Source organism: Mustela putorius, unplaced genomic scaffold, assembly GCF_011764305.1.
Source record: "Mustela putorius furo isolate JIRA1106 unplaced genomic scaffold, ASM1176430v1.1 tig00001075_pilon_pilon_pilon, whole genome shotgun sequence".
Lineage (NCBI taxonomy): Eukaryota > Metazoa > Chordata > Mammalia > Carnivora > Mustelidae > Mustela > Mustela putorius.
Window position 1 is genome coordinate 679344 of NW_025421560.1, and position 15284 is coordinate 694627.

The 15284-nt window shown below is 48.3% G+C and overlaps 1 protein-coding gene across 3 annotated transcripts in view; it reads left to right on the forward strand.

Moving 5' to 3' along the window:
• The window catches only part of GNPAT (glyceronephosphate O-acyltransferase), a 36356-nt gene extending 26068 nt beyond the window's left edge, over positions 1-10288 (forward strand). For all 3 annotated transcript variants that reach the window (XM_013047592.2, XM_004776016.3, XM_004776015.3), the window contains exons 9-16: positions 535-758; positions 3589-3831; positions 5224-5303; positions 6160-6300; positions 7385-7481; positions 7558-7651; positions 8606-8667; positions 9986-10288. In XM_013047592.2, the coding sequence (XP_012903046.1) occupies positions 535-758; positions 3589-3831; positions 5224-5303; positions 6160-6300; positions 7385-7481; positions 7558-7651; positions 8606-8667; positions 9986-10029 (985 nt within the window). In that variant the 3' untranslated portion in view covers positions 10030-10288. The remainder of the gene's footprint in view (positions 1-534; positions 759-3588; positions 3832-5223; positions 5304-6159; positions 6301-7384; positions 7482-7557; positions 7652-8605; positions 8668-9985) is intronic.
• Positions 10289-15284: the final 4996 nt, after the last annotated feature.

Below are 15284 nucleotides of genomic sequence, written 5' to 3' on the forward strand. Positions count from 1 at the left end.
CCGCTCTGCACAGGCTCCAGAGAGCGTCTGATTCCAAGGTTGCTGACACAGGCCTGAAGAATCTGTCAGGCGAGGATGGTGGCAGTACGTGGCAGGCGACCTTGTGCTTTTTAGAAGGGTAGGGCGGCTGCCAGGCAAACTGGATGGCCTGTGCAGCACAGACATGACTGGTCACATGTTCCCTGGCACGCGTGTTCTGGGAGACAGGTGTTCAGAGCACAGAGGATTCCAGGGACCCTGTCGTTCAGTCTACTGGCGGAGGCCTCCGTTCTCACAGGGGAATTGATGGATCCATTTATACAGCAGCAGCAGCAGTTGTGGTTTTTGTGGGTTTGTTTGGTTTTTTTGCCTGGAACCCAAAAGAATAGGACTCTGTCCCATTGGGCAGGCTACACTGTAGTGAAGTCAGGGTGTAGTCTCGCACTGTGACCTGAGAGAATTCAGAGAAGCCTTCCCAAGGGTCTGTCTCCGCGCCCCCCACCCCCCCGCCACTCACACCGCAGAGCGGTGACTCGGTCTTTGCTGTTCTCGTAGGTATATTCCTCAGAAGCAGCCGGAGGATGTGCACGCCTTCGTCACAGAAGTGGCCTATAAGATGCAGCTGCTGCAGATCCAGAACCTGGTCCTGAGCCCCTGGGCCCTAACGGCCGCCGTTCTACTCCAGAACCGGCCAGCCATGGACTTCGACGCCCTGGTGGAGAAGACTTTATGGCTCAAAGGCTTAACCCAGGCCTTCGGGGGCTTTCTCTCTTGGCCTGGTACGTATGTGGGGTGCATGTCCTGAGAGTGCTTTTTGTTTCCTACTCTAGAAGAATCCTTGCCCAGGCATGAAAAAGCCTATATGGGACACGGAGCAAAGCTTTGCTCCAAGAGAAAGAAAACTTTACTTGTCTGTATCACTCTGGAACATTGTGCAGCACAGTGATCCCTCGAGAATGAATAGTAGTTCACATGCCATGTCCTCCTGGAGACTCAGTACCTGGAGAGGGAGAACACTGTCTCCTCGGCACCCAGCAGCCCGGAGAGTAAGTGGATCTTCTCGTTCTCCACACATTCCTCCCTCCATGCCACCTCTTTATTTTCATTTTTTCTAAATTTTTGTTACCGAAACACGGCATAGCACGTCCCACTTGTTTCTGGTGTGCAGCGCTGGTGTGACAGTTCTGTGAATGACTCGGTGCTTGCCACGACCGGGGTGCTACGCCCTCCTTTTAAACCTTCTTGTATTCGCAACCCATTTGCCTCACTGCATCCTAAGGACTAAAGGGCCAGTCGTATAGAACTTTATACAATTCTCTGAAAACAATAGCTTTGTAAAAGCCTCATTAGAGTTATAAATACTATGCTGGAAGTTTGGGATGTTATATGACAAGTGTTAGCTTTAGTCCCATTTTCAATCTCTCTGGGTTAAAATTGCAGAGACCGCCATCGGAAGTGGGATCCATTTATACGCAGCTCCCTGCTGTTCAGTCATTAAACCTCTTGAGTCTGGTCGGTGCTGGGAATGGCCAGGGATACAAAGGGGACAAGCTGCAGCCTCTGTGAGGTTCTCCTGGCTTGTGGAAGTCAGGGCTGGGTGACCTAGAGACAAGGTCCAGTGAGGTAAACAGAGAGAGCTATGGATCTGGGCACCTGGGTGGCTCAGTTGGTTAAGCGTCTGCCTTTGGCTCAGGTTGTGATCTCAGGGACCTGGGATCGAGCCTCAGGTCAGGCTCCCTGTTTATCAAGAAGTCTTCTTGTCCCTCTCCCTCTGCTGCTCCCCGTATTCCTGTGTACTCTTTCTCTCTCTAATAAATAAGAAAAATATTAAAAAAAAAAAAAAAGAGCTATGGACGGACCACAGACAGTTGCTGAGAATACTCTGTAGGGAAGGGTCCCCGCTCTGGGAAGGTTTCATAGAAGTGACTTTTGATGTCAGGTTTCACCTTGATGGAAAAGTGGGAGCCGTTCAGGAAGACGAGTGGGTGAAGGATTGCTCACACAGGAGCAAATTTTAAGCAGGGAAGCATGACTGAAAACAGCTATAGCAAACAGCCCATGTCAGCTTAAAAGGTGGGCCACGGTGTTGGGGGTGGGGACGGGAGGCTGCTCGGCCATGGTGAGAAGGACCAGAGCCTGACCCAGCTGCGGCAGAGCCAGGGACGAGCTACCAGATGTGTAGGCGGAACTGCTCACAGAAGGGACATAAAACTGGACGGTGGTCACTAATGAGGAAATGAAGATGAGTCAGACACGTGTCCCAGTATTTTCATGGTCTCCTAGGAGTGTGATTCAGGTGGGAGATCCTGGAAAAGAACTGGTAAAGTGCTGACTCCTGCCGGCCCGGGAGCCTGCGAGAACATAAACGCCTCCTTCCAAGTACTTTGCTCTTGCAAGGTGGGGTCGATGCGCAGCCAGTGCATGGCTGAGAGTCTCTGTTGAGCAGCTAAAGTAATCCAGCTACCATGTGGGTATTAAGTAGCCGTCATGGAGAGTGATTCGGCACATTTCCTAATTCAGTTCCTTTTTTCTTCTTACTCCACTCATCTCCCCTGCGATCTCATGGCTGGAGCTCTTTGCTGTATCCTATTGTCCTGGCATACTGTTCCATGCTCTGTGATGTGTATAACAGTATCATAGGTTGTATCATAACCTCGAACATGCTGGCCCAAGGCCTGTGAGCCCAGAACGGTGTGGTGGAGCTCAGAAGGAAAGCCACACCCCTCGGTCGACCTCGTTGGCCAGCTGGAGCGGTCCCTATGGTTACGTAGCCTGGCAGCCTGCTGTGTGGCCCAGGGTAACAGGAAAATGATCTCCCTTGCCAAGAAGGCTGACTGTCACCATGTCTCCTTGTACTTTGGTAGTTCTAACTCCTTGGCTATCTCCAGGCTAGTGAAGTGTCAGTGGAGTGAGTTACCAGGATCTGAACGGGCCCCGTGTTTCGTTTTCTCAGATGTGGGAAAACCAGAAGATCTCACCAGGGAGGCCTGTGCTAGGGGAGTGCCTCTTGGGTTGCTCTTTGGTTCACCAGCAAAGTTGCAAAGCGATATTCTTGCAGTCTTGGAATTAATTGGTCTAAGCAGGGAGTGTGTGTGTGAGCGAATGAAGCACATTCTAAGCGTGAACCTTCTGGTATGTGATTTTCTTGTCCTGTAACTTGCTTTTACAGTCCTTGGGACACACTTGGTTCCTGCGGAAGTGTTGGTTTTCAGAGTGGGGATCGATATGTATTTCAGAAGAGTGGACAGATTGGGAGTAGATAAGAAGGCGTGTTAAATGTCTTTAGAGAGAGAGTTACAGTACTTTCATAGTCTCTTTCACAGGGTGCCCGGCTGGCTCCGTTGGAAGAACTTGTGACTCTTGAGCTCAGGGTCATCAGTTTGAGCCCCACATTGGGCACAGAGATTACTTAAAAAATAAATAAATAAACAAAAAACCAGGAAAAAAAATGTGTCTTTCCCATGGGGTCTCATTACTTCGATTGGTAGAGTCCAGAGCTCGAACCTGGCACTGGAAAGTGAATGTGCCAGGCCACTAGCATTGCTGGACACCCAGCAGAGGCCCGTCCTGTCTCCGCCGCCTGCCTGAATGCCTTGTCTCTGTGTGTAGATAATGAGCCTGCTGAGGAAGTTATCCAGTCCAACATTCTCCTGCACTCCAACATCGCTAGCCTCGTCAAAGACCAGGTGGTTCTGAATATGGACTCTGGAGACTCCGAAGTGGTCGATGGACTTATTTTCCAGCATATCACCCTCCTCATGTGCTCGGCCTACAGGAACCAGTTGCTCAACATTTTCGTCCGCCCTTCCTTAGTAGCTCTGGCACTGCAGATGACCCCGGGGTTCCGGAAAGGTAACTCATGGGAAAGTGTTCTTGAACTTTGGAAGAGACCTGGCCTTCCAGTTCCACCTAGGGAGCAACATTTGAAGCCTTACAGTGCTCAGCCACATGTGTGCACCCCAGACAGCAGCAAAAGTGGGGCCTGTACACTCAGAAGCAGTTAGGTTTGTGCCCCCAGTACATGGCCCTCTGCTTCAAATTTGGGAATGAAAAGGGACGGAAGAAATTAACCCAGACCTCTCCTTTTATAAATATGGAAAGTGAGGCTTAGCAAGTTATGTAATTCCCCGAGCCTGGCTGTGAGATTAGAGCACAGCTCTCCCTCTCCTGGCCTGAGGCCCTTTCTCCCTTATCTGACAGAAGGTGGGGGGTGGGGGAGTGGGGAAACAGTCGAGCAGTGCAGGAGTGCCGTGTGGATACGCAGGCGGGCTCTAGTGGCACTGAGGAGCGGAACCATGAATCACACCCTTTTGTTCCCAGGAACCTCTCGTCAAGGTCCAGGGTGTTCTACCCAGGCTCCCCTGGAGTTCCTGGAGGGTGAGCCGCACCTTTCGATTGGTCCAGGGTGGGGTCAGATGCTGATGTTCTCATTTTTGTTTTTCAACGCTCCATAGATCATTCTAAGGAAGAGTCAGACTTTGACCTTTAGCCTCGGAAGGAACCTGAGGTCCTGTGTCCATACCCTCATTCGTGAATGAGGAAACGGGCCAGAGAAGTCAGCTTAGTTCCAGACACAGAAAACTTAAATCTTGGTCTTAGTTCTGAGGTTTCTTACATCGGAGTTTGTTCACAGCTGCGGGGATGGTACCTGCGTGGTCTTCTAGAGTGTTGGGACCACCCTGAACATGGAGACAGCACTTCGTGTCCAGATGTCTACATACTCTTCTAATGAGAGTGTTCATAGCATGTGTCAGAAAGACGAAGAAACCTCTGTTCTTCATTAACTAATGGGCAGGGAGACCTATGTTTCTGGAGAATGAAACAGTATTTTCTGTTGTGTGCTGGTGTATTCTAGTGCTAAAGATACGGGAAAGACAACAGGAAAAAGGACTAGAGAAGGAATCGAAGTAATTCATTCCTTTCCTTCTCTACTCGGGAGCCATGGGCAGGGGAACGTGAAGCACCCTAGCTTCTGAGAAATGTAGCCTCTCACACATCAGCACACTGACTGGGTAGAGGCCTGGCTGTGACTCAGGTCTAGCTCTTGGTACTGCTACACTATAGTGCGCTCTGTAGGTAAAATTTGGATTGGCTCTATAACTTCCTTTGGGGGCCTGCATTCTCGTCCTTGGCATTGAATAATATGCCTTTGGAGTGCTGCACTTTGGAGAATTGCAGACTTCTTGGTACTTCCTGAAAGTTTAAAACCAGCATTGTAATTGGATGTAATTTATTTATTTCCAGAGGATGTCTACAGTTGCTTTCACTTCCTGCTCAGTGTTTTTTCAGATGAGTTCATCTTCCTTCCAGGAAACACACTAAAGGTAAATCTTTACAGCCAAAGAGCACGAGTGTGTTCACAGTGTGAGTTCTAGAAGTGGTAGGCTTGGATTCACACGTGCGACTTCCCTTTCCCCAAGGCTGTATGCAGCAGAAATAACAAAACTCTTGGAAACTCACATTTCATGAGCTCTGTTTTGATTCTTGGTCAAGGTTAATCAGTAACGTAGGGATTATTTGGTGAAAAGAAAGTCTTAAACCTTAAACCTTGAGTGTAGCCACTGTAAGTCCACACTGTTTGGTTAAAAAATTTATCAGCCAGTACACATTTTCCTGTTAACAACTTGTTGCAATGTATGGGGCCCTTTGCTTTGAGATTAGAGAGCAGTGGTCTTGCCTGACAATATAGACAGCTCGTGAGGGATTGGACCCTCAGAGCTGGACTTCAGGTGTGCTAGGGCAGGGGATATACCAGGATAGACAGAAGGTGGTCAGGTTTCTGTACACTGTGCCGAGGAGCCCAGGTTTTACTCCGTTGAGAACGAAGTCAGCAGTTTTTTGAGCATAAGCATAATTCCACATATTTTTAGGACCAGTTACATGCTCTATTTAAATTTAAGGAATGTGGCTGTGCAAAGTGAGAAAAAGCCATCACCCAGGTCATGGTTTCTAAGGCTCCTAAATCTCTTGTGTGTTTGCTGTGTTTGGGGTTCAACATTTTGAGTGTTCGAACACATGCTTCTCTGGCTGCTATCTAATAAGCAGAACCTTTTGGATGGGTTGTGGAATTAGCTGGTGTTCTCTAGTTCTGAAGACCCATGGCTGTGTTTACTGAGACCAGCAGAGTTCCTGTTAACCTAAATTAGTCGATGCTCCCTGTCTTCTCCCTTCCCTTCCTAGGACTTTGAAGAAGGCTGTTACCTCCTCTGTAAAAATGAGACGATACAAGTGACGACAAGAGACATCCTAGTTACAGAGAAAGGAAATACTGTGCTAGAATTTTTAATAGGTCTCTTTAAACCTTTTGTGGAATGTTATCAGGTATGTATCTCCTTTGCAAGTTCTCCTTCATTCCCCCGTATCCAGTATAACTAAGACCTCCCACCCTGTGGTACGGAGGGCAAGTGCCTTCCCCAGGTAAATGGTGGAACTAGAGATTGCTCAGCAGGTTGGAAGAGTCACCTCTCAGGTGGAGACCTTGCTCCCCTAAAGGAGTCCCTTACAGACCCCAGGATGCCCAGAACCACACCTAGACCCGAGTGCCATCATACTGTCCCTTCGAGGCTTTTCTCATAGCTCGATGCTTGCTATATTGCAGGCACTCAGTCAGTGCAAGACTGGAATGATTCATCATGTCAGCGATTGTATCACTAAAGGCTAATGGAAAGGGAAGTCAAGGTTCAAGTGCAAGTGCCCAGAAGAGCTTGTCAGAGCTCTAAGGAGTGGTTAAACAGAGGGGGAGGGTAGAGATGCCGGGCAGGAATGGTGCCAGGATTCCAAGGGCAAGGGGAGTTTGCAGCAGAGCCCCTCACAGGGGCTGTGTGTATTCACCAGAAGCCGACCCTGGCTCTGAGCTCTGAGCGCTCAGCACTGGTCAGTGGCCCCCGGGACCGACATTCTGGCAGGGGGTGCTCTGACCCCTGACCGAGTGAGCCCCTGCGCCAAGTCCCACACTGAGCGGTCAGCTGAGAGATGCTCCTTCTACCCGTAAGCACTTTCTGCGGTGTAAGTCTTCATGCATCTGGGGGCCCAACAGGCTCTTAGGTGTTTTTAGGGAAAAAGCAGTTACACAGAATCTGGCCACTTTCTTCCTAAGCAGTGTAAGACCTGTTCAGCTGATGGTAATTCACTCAACTCACAACCATTCAAGTGAAGAAGTGTATTTTAAACAATGTCAGTACAAGTTCACGCTCTTTGTTTTCCAACTATAAGCAGTGATACCAGCTCCAGGGCGACCTCCTAAGAATTCTGTAGCTTCTCTGTGCTCCAGCATTAGAGAGCCTTTATTCTGCTCCCACACGACATAGCTTTCTATCATGGGGGCCACGGCACGGCCGTCGCCAGTGCAGGGTGTTTGGCTGCCTTTTCCTCTTTCATTTCCCCTCACCCTTTCTGTTAAAATCAGATAATTTGCAAATACCTCCTGAATGAAGAAGACTACTTCACTGAGAAACAGTACTTGGCTGGAGTCCGAAAGTTCGCAGGTCAGCTTCTGGATCAAGGTTAGTCACACTACCGTGCGTGGCGACTTCTTGCAGTGGAGAACAAAAGGGTCCACTGACTCTTTCTCCCTCGCAGGTGCCTCGCAGTGTTACGATGTCTTGTCCTGCGACGTGCAGAAAAATGCCTTAGCAGCTTTTGTGAGGCTAGGTGTGGTAGAGAAGAAGAAAGTGTAAGTACTGCATACGGGACCGGGTGAACGGTGGCGGCTAACGGCCGCTGAGCACGGAATGCAGAGCAAGTCCTCGAAACAGGATATCCTGCTTCCCTCCCCTGCCTCCCGATGAGTTATGTCAGTATGGGTTACTGTGCAAGTTTTATGTGGTTATGAATGAAGACAGTATTGAAGCAAAGACAAAGTATTCTAGGCCAGCATTTTGGCCTTGACCTACTATTGAAATGTATAGATGAACTATATAAGAGAGATTTTTGGGGAGTGTAGTAGAGAGAGAGAGAAAGAGTGTGTGTGTTTGTGTGTGTGTGTGTGCGTGCACACTTATATACGCACACAAACATGCATGTATAGTACATAAAGACACACCTGTGTGTGCAGATAGTTCGCGGTTTCCTCTCTGAGTGAAGGAATTGAAGAGTGACCCAGCTTCGCGGGGAGAGTCTCGTAGTATATCTCTCCTGTCATCAGGGGGATGAAGCGTGAAGCCAGCGAGTAGGGCAGGAGCGACAGGATTGTCGGCTACTGAAAGACTTGGCCTTCGAGAAGTAGTCTTGGAGAACCTGGCTGGCTCAGTTGGTAGAACCTATGATTCTTGATCTTGGAGTCATGAGTTAGACCCCGACATGGGATGTAGAGATTTTAAAAAAATAAATAAAAATAATAAACTTGAAAAGTAGTCTTGGTACGCCTGGGTGGCTCAGTCAGTTAAGCGTCTGCCTTTGGCTCAGGTCATGGTCCCGAGGCCTGGGATCAAGCCCCGCGTCGGGCCTCTTGCTCAGCAGGGAGCCTGCTTCTCCTTCTGCCTGTCACTCCCCGTTTATCTTCTCTCTCTGTGTCTCTGTCAAATAAATAAAATATTAAGAAAAGAAGTCTTACTATATAAGATAATAATGAATGTCGACTTCCCCCACCCAAGTTTATGTAATAAGAGCTTTTTGCCTTTTTCCCCAGAAATAGTGACACTGTATTTAATGTGAACGAACCTGCCCTGACAAAATTAGAAGAAATGCTTGGTAAGTACAGTTCAGGGACCCATGGTGGGTTTTCACTTGTATTTATCACCATCCAGTAAGACGAGAAAGTAGACTGTGGCACCGGATACTTTATCAAAATGAACCAACAGAGTTTTAATACAAACAGAATTATTTATATCATCTGGGTTTTTCTCAAGGGAAGTAAGGAGAAAGTGCAGAGGAAACACAACAGGCTGAACATGGTCGATCTTCTGCAACATAACTGTCAGCATCTACCATAACTAATGAGGGTCTGAGATCTGGACCCTCACATCCCGTCTTGGTGGACATGGAGAAAATACCTCTTGTCTGAGTCCTTGGATTTATTCTCCTCCTCTCGACTCTTGGATCCCTTCTTTCCCTGGCAAAGGGTTGGGATCAGTGTTCACAGCATATAGACTTCCTGAACTCAGAATTGGAGCTGATAGCGTATCCTTAGGAGAATAATCCAACCCGTACTCTTCTCCAGACACCATCAGCTTATCAATAGGTAGTTCAGTCCAGAAAGGCAAGGTCATTTATTTGCAGTACGAAGAGAGAGTTAAGAGTGTGGATGTAAGGAAAGAGATCTAAGAGGTCAGAGGAAGTAGCGAACATTTCTCTTAGGAATAATGGGGTAGTTTTGGATTGGGAGGGTATCAGTATTTGAAAGAAAAAAAATACTATCTGCTGACTGTATTGAATAAGCACGACATTTTTGAATGGATATTCTTGTAAGTAGTATTCTTGTACCTAACCCAAATGCAGTACGTTTGTTAAGCCTGCATGGAAGAGCTTCAGGTCGACGTCCAGTGGGATGAGGGAAAAACGAATGGTAAAGCAGAATGGCTGAAGAGAAAGGGTAGAAAGCAAAGAAATGGTTGACATCAGTGGGGAAGATGGAAATACTAGTTTCTTGTTGAAGAAAACGTGAAGGTTGAAATCTCCGTCTTCTGTTTATATTATGTCTGAATTCTGAGAATATGTACCCTTGAAACTCGATTTTGAGTTTGGTGAGAGGAGCATCTAGCTTTGAAACAACCTCCAAAGCCCTCATTCTGTGAGGATGACAGAACTGATTCATTAATCACAGGTGGCAGATATGACATGGGTATGAATGTGCTAGAACATACTAGAACAAAAGTCCCGAAGGCAAACTGTTCTGATTCTGGCTCTGCTCCTGGCTGTAGGCCCGTGGGTGGGGGCCGCTGCTGCTTCCCCCGCAGAGGGGCGGGTGTTCTCCCTCGCTGCTCGGTCAGCCTCTGAAACCACGAGGCTTAAACAGCTTGGTGAGGAAGGGCAAACTCAAGGTCATTTCATGGGCTTTTTTTTTCCTTAGGTTGTAAGACACCAGTAGGAAAGCCAGTGACTGCAAAACTTTAATATTGCCAAACAGTTACAGGAAATTCGGTCACATAATTGCTGTCATCCAAGGACTCACTCCAGCAAGCAGGGACATGAAGGAAGAGAGCCATCTGCTCATGCTTCTTAGGACATCCTCAGGCTCAGCGGAGAGGAAGAGGTGACCGGTAGAAGGGCAGTCCGTGTAATGCTCTCCACGACACTTAAAAAGGCTTTCATGTCCAACTCTGTGTGTGTTTTAAAATAAAATAGCCTTTGGAAATATGTTTGGAAAAACAAATCCCAGTCCTATTTCACTAACAGTTTTTATCTTACCATCACGTGTATTAAACTTGTTGTGCTGACTTGTGAATTACACTGTGACATGGACACTGGTGGCGCGGCTGTCAGGAGCAAACCACCGGGAAGGGCACAGCTCCGTCTCTCGTGGCTGCCCTTCCATGCAGAGGCCTCAGTCCGGTCCAGGTTGGGCAGAACTGTGTAATCACTTCGCTAGCTTCCGTAAAAGTTTGCCACCCAAGGGCCTCATCACTAAAAGTGCTTCAGAGGAAGTACGTGCGACAAAGAGAAGTTGGTGATGTAGCAGGAATAGGCTTAAGGGGAAAAAATGGGCCTAAGAATTGGGTGGGGGGCTGTCTGGCTGGCTCAGTAGAGCGTGTGACTCTTGCTCTTGCTGTCGTGAATTCAAGCCTGATGTTGGGTGCAGAGATTACTTAAACTGTCGGGCGCCTGAGTGGCTCAGTCGTTAAGCATCTGCCTCTGGCTCAGGTCATGATCCCAGAGTCCTGGGATCGAGCCCCACATCGGGCTCCCTGCTCAGTGGGGAGTCTGCTTGTCCTTCTCCTCTGCCCATCCCCCTGCTTGTGCTCACTCGCTTGCTCTCTCAAATAATCTTTAATAAAAAGTAAACTTTAAAAAAAATTTGGAAAAATTTGAAATAAGATGGGTGAATACCAAACGCTGTGACAGCCACCTCTGGGAGTGACATTGAAGTCGAGCACTGAGATGAGCCAGTGCCAGCCCTGTGTGGGATTAGGAGTCCGGGGGTGAGCTGTGCAGAGAGAAGAGAGATCAGAGTGTCCCGGGGCTGCTTCTGGAGCACCTGAAAGAGCAGCGTGGCCGACACAGGAAAGGCAGGGGTGGCAGTGGGCTTGGGCTGCCACGATGAGCGACCAGGTGGGAGGAGGGTGGCTTACACAGCAGAAATTTCTTTTCCTCCCAGTGTCCGGGGCTACAAGTCCTAAGATCAAGGTGCCAGCAAGGTGGGATTCCCTCTCAGGCCTCTCTCTGGGCTCACGGGAGGCCCCACCTTGCTCGTGCCCCCATGGCGCCGCCGGCCTCACTACTCGGCACAGTCCCAGCTACTCCCCAGAGGCTCCATCTCCGCAGTGATGTGGGGGCGGGGTGGTTAGGGCTCCAAGATCAGAATTTGGGGGGCCACAAGTCAGTCCATAGCAACAGGGTCAACACAGATGAGGGCTTAGGGACTCGTAAAACATCGGAACGGGAATATAAGTGCTTCGGAAAACGTTGCAGAGTTTTGGCATGTGGCGCCGGGGCTGGCAGTGTCCAGAGCCCTGGAATGGGCACTGGTTTTGCAAAGGCCAGGCTGTCTCTGCTGCCCACACAGATTGTGGAAAGCCTCCAGGCCAGTCTGTGCATCAGCATCAGGGATGTCCTCTGTGTCGCTCTGCTTGTTTGGGAAGTCGGAGATTCATGTGTGTTGATACTAAGGCGGCAATTAAACAATGTTCCCTGGCAAAGGATTTCATGGCACGCCAGCTCGACGGATTTCATGGCACCCAGCTGCTGCCGCCCACGTTGAGAGTGTGAGTCCAGACAGCGGAGAGCCTGGGAGCCGGGCGGGTCGTTGTTGACCAAGTGCACCTTAGACTGAATCCCCATTCACTCAGCTCTGGTTATTTGGTTTTCTCCGTGACAGTCATACTGTGCATCTAAGGTCTGAAGGCGGGGTAAGATGACTTGTTTACACTAAACACATTTCAGGTCTGGGTGGCAAATCCTGGAGCTCCGGGAGCCAGCCCCTGTCAGCTTGCTCCTGGCCAGCAGCTAAGAAGGTAGTGGAGGGGCAGGAAGATGGGGTGCGACCAAAACCAAAGGTGGCCTCGGTTGCTGTGAGAGACGGACCTCTGTCTCTTCCGACCCTCTCAAGCAACTTAAGGAAACCTAACATCTTAGAGGCTAGCAGGTGTCCTATGCTAATGTACTTTCAAAGCACATATCCCGGGCCCTACCCCACACACACACCCGTACCCAGCCATAGTTCTAAGCCATATGCTGTCCCTCAGCTCTTCTGCTCCCACCGGTCTACAGATTGTGAAGCTACCACTGCTTTGAAAGAAATAAAAAGACCCACGGCAGGGCACCTGGGTGGCTCAGTGGGTTAAGTCTCTGCCTTTGGCTCAGGTCATGATCCCAGGGTCCTGGGATGGAGCCCTGCATTGGGCTCTCTGCTCAGCGGGGAGCCTGCTTCCTCTTCTCTCTCTCTGCCTGCTTCTCTGCCTGCTTGTGATCTGTCTGTCAAATAAATAAAATCTTCAAAAAGAAAAGAAAAGAAAAAAGACCCATAGCATGTGGCTTTCCAAGAAAGTCTCCTCACCAAACACAATATTATGAAGCAGCTGAAAATGCAAGGTCCGGAGCCCAGCTGGGGTTGAAATCCAACTCTGCCATGCACTAGTCCTGTGTTCTGGTGTGATTTACTCGTACTCAAAGCCTCAGGCTCCTCATCTGTAAGCTAAGGATGATGCTAATCCCTCTTGGGCTGTGAGAAATGGGAACGCGAAGGGGCTCGTGGCTGGCTCAGTCCATGGTGCAGGTGACTCTGAATCTCGGGGTCCCGAGTTCAAGCCCCATGTTGGGCATAAAGCTTATGTAGAAAAGAAAAAAGGAAAGAGGGATGTCGGTCAAATATTTGAAACCGTCTTTGGCAATAAGTGTCATCTGTTGCTACCATGACTGATGGGGACCCTCGCTGGCTTCTCTGACAAGATCGGGTGCTGTCCAGAGGACGCTCCAGCTGGAGGTGCTCGTGTCCCTGACCTTGAGGGCCTGCCTCAGCCCAACGGCGTTACCCTCTGTGCATCTCTTAGTACCTCACGCAGACACACCTGCCACATCCCAAGTTCAGCGCAGCCATGATAGAAATCACATAGTTGCCTTACATCTCAACGTCCACTAACAGAATGGAAACGTTCAACTTGAAGTAGAAAATAGATTCTGATGCCTTGTTTGACTTTGTTCATTTCTTTCTTTTCCTCAATTAAAATTACCAACTTTGACAGAAGTACAAATCTCCCGTCGATAGATTCAAATGTCGCTTTTTTCTAGAAACCACTCTGGGCCTGTTGGGCTCTCAACCTGGGGTTTCCCATCACTGCCCCTCTTGGCAATTCCTTTTACCTTTCTGTGTTGGATTCTCCTCTTTTGGCCCCATTTCTTCCTTTTTGATTGTTTTTCAATTCTAGTGGAGGCCTGTCTTTCAGCTGTATGAGGGATTCATGTTTTAGACCTCACATGTCTTTTTCCTACTCTCATAGTTGTCTGATGACTCAGCTGGGTGAATTCTAGGTCATTTTCCCTGAGAATTTTGAAAATTCTTTCTCCATTGTCTTCTAGTTTCTAAAATTATTCTTCTCAAGTCCAAAGAGCATTCTGATTCCTGAACACAAACTATTTTCCTTTTCAGAAATCTTGAGGATCTCTTTTCCTCGCTTTTTGGAATTTTGGATGACGTGTTTGTTGTCGGTGTTGCAGGTTTTGTTTTCTGTGGCTTCGATAAATTGATGATCTTACCGTTGAGGGGGTCAAAGCCTAAAAGGAATCTCCCTGGGCTAAAATCGGGGTGTCAGCTTGACCAGGAGGCTCGAGTGGGAGAATCCTGGCCGTTCCCAGCAACTCGACGCAGCCCGCCTTGGCTCCCGGCTCCCTCAAATGCCGCAGCGTTGAGTGGCATCCTCATTCTGGATCTTCCCGGTTTTCTCCTCCGTCTTCCCCTCCCACTTTTATTTTTTTAGGTGAGCTATAACTGACACATTAAACTAGTTTCAGGAGTACAACATAAGGATTTGACATCTGTATATACTGCAAAATGATCACAACAAATCCAGTTAATCTGTCACCATAAAGGTAAAAAAATTGTTTTTCTTGTGATGAGAACTTTCAAGATGTAACTTGTCTACTTTTTAAAAAATGTTTTTAATTTCTTTTAAAGATTTTATTTATTTATTTATTTTGAACATTTTATTTATTTGACAGACAGAGATCACAAGTAGGCAGAGACGCAGACAGAGAGGTGGGGGGGGAGCAGGCCCCCTGCTGAGCAGAGCTGGGCTTGATCCCAGGACCCTGAGATCATGACCTGAGCTGCAGGCAGAGGCTTAACCCCCAGAGCCACCCAAGCAACCCCATAACTTGTCTACTTTAAAATATGTGATGCAGCAGTAAATATAGTTACCGTGCTGTACATTACCTCTTCATGACTTTATTTTGTAACTGGAAATGGGTACCTTTTAACTGCTTTCAACAATTTTGTCCATTGCCAAGCCCTCTTGAGGCAACCCCCAATCTCTTCTCTAGGTCTGTGAACTTGGTTTTTTGTTGGTTTTCTTGGGGGGGTTGGTGTTTCCTTCGATTCCACCTGTTAGGGAGATCATGGAGAATTTATCTTTTTCTGTCTGCCTTATTTCATTTAGCCTAACACCCTCAAGTTCTATCCATATGGTTGCAAATGGCAAGGTTTCCTTTTTAATGGCCGAATAATGTGTGTATGTGTGTGTGTGTGTGTGTGTGTGTGTGTTAGAACGTTGTTATCCATTCATGCGTGGACGTGAACGACATCTAGGGTGCTTCTATGTCTGGGCCATGGCAAATCACGTTGCAGTGAACATGGGGCTGCAGATGTCTTTTCAGGCTACTGTGTCCATTTCCTTCAGGTAAATCCCCATAAGTGGAATTATTAGGTGATACGGTAGTTTTCTTGTTAATATTTTGAGGAAGCTCCACACGGTTTCCCACAGCGGCTGCACCAGTGACACTCCCACCGACAGCCCACAAGGGTCCCTTTTCCATATCCCGGCCAGCACGCGTTCTTTCTCGGATTTTGAGGCAGCCGTTCTACTCGATGTGAGGGCGTCTGTCACTGTGGTTTTAACTTACATTTCCCTGATGATGAGTGACACTGAGCCTCTTTTCATGTACTTGTTGACCTTTTTGGGAAAAAAATGTTCAGTTTCTCTGCTCATTTCTTAATTGGA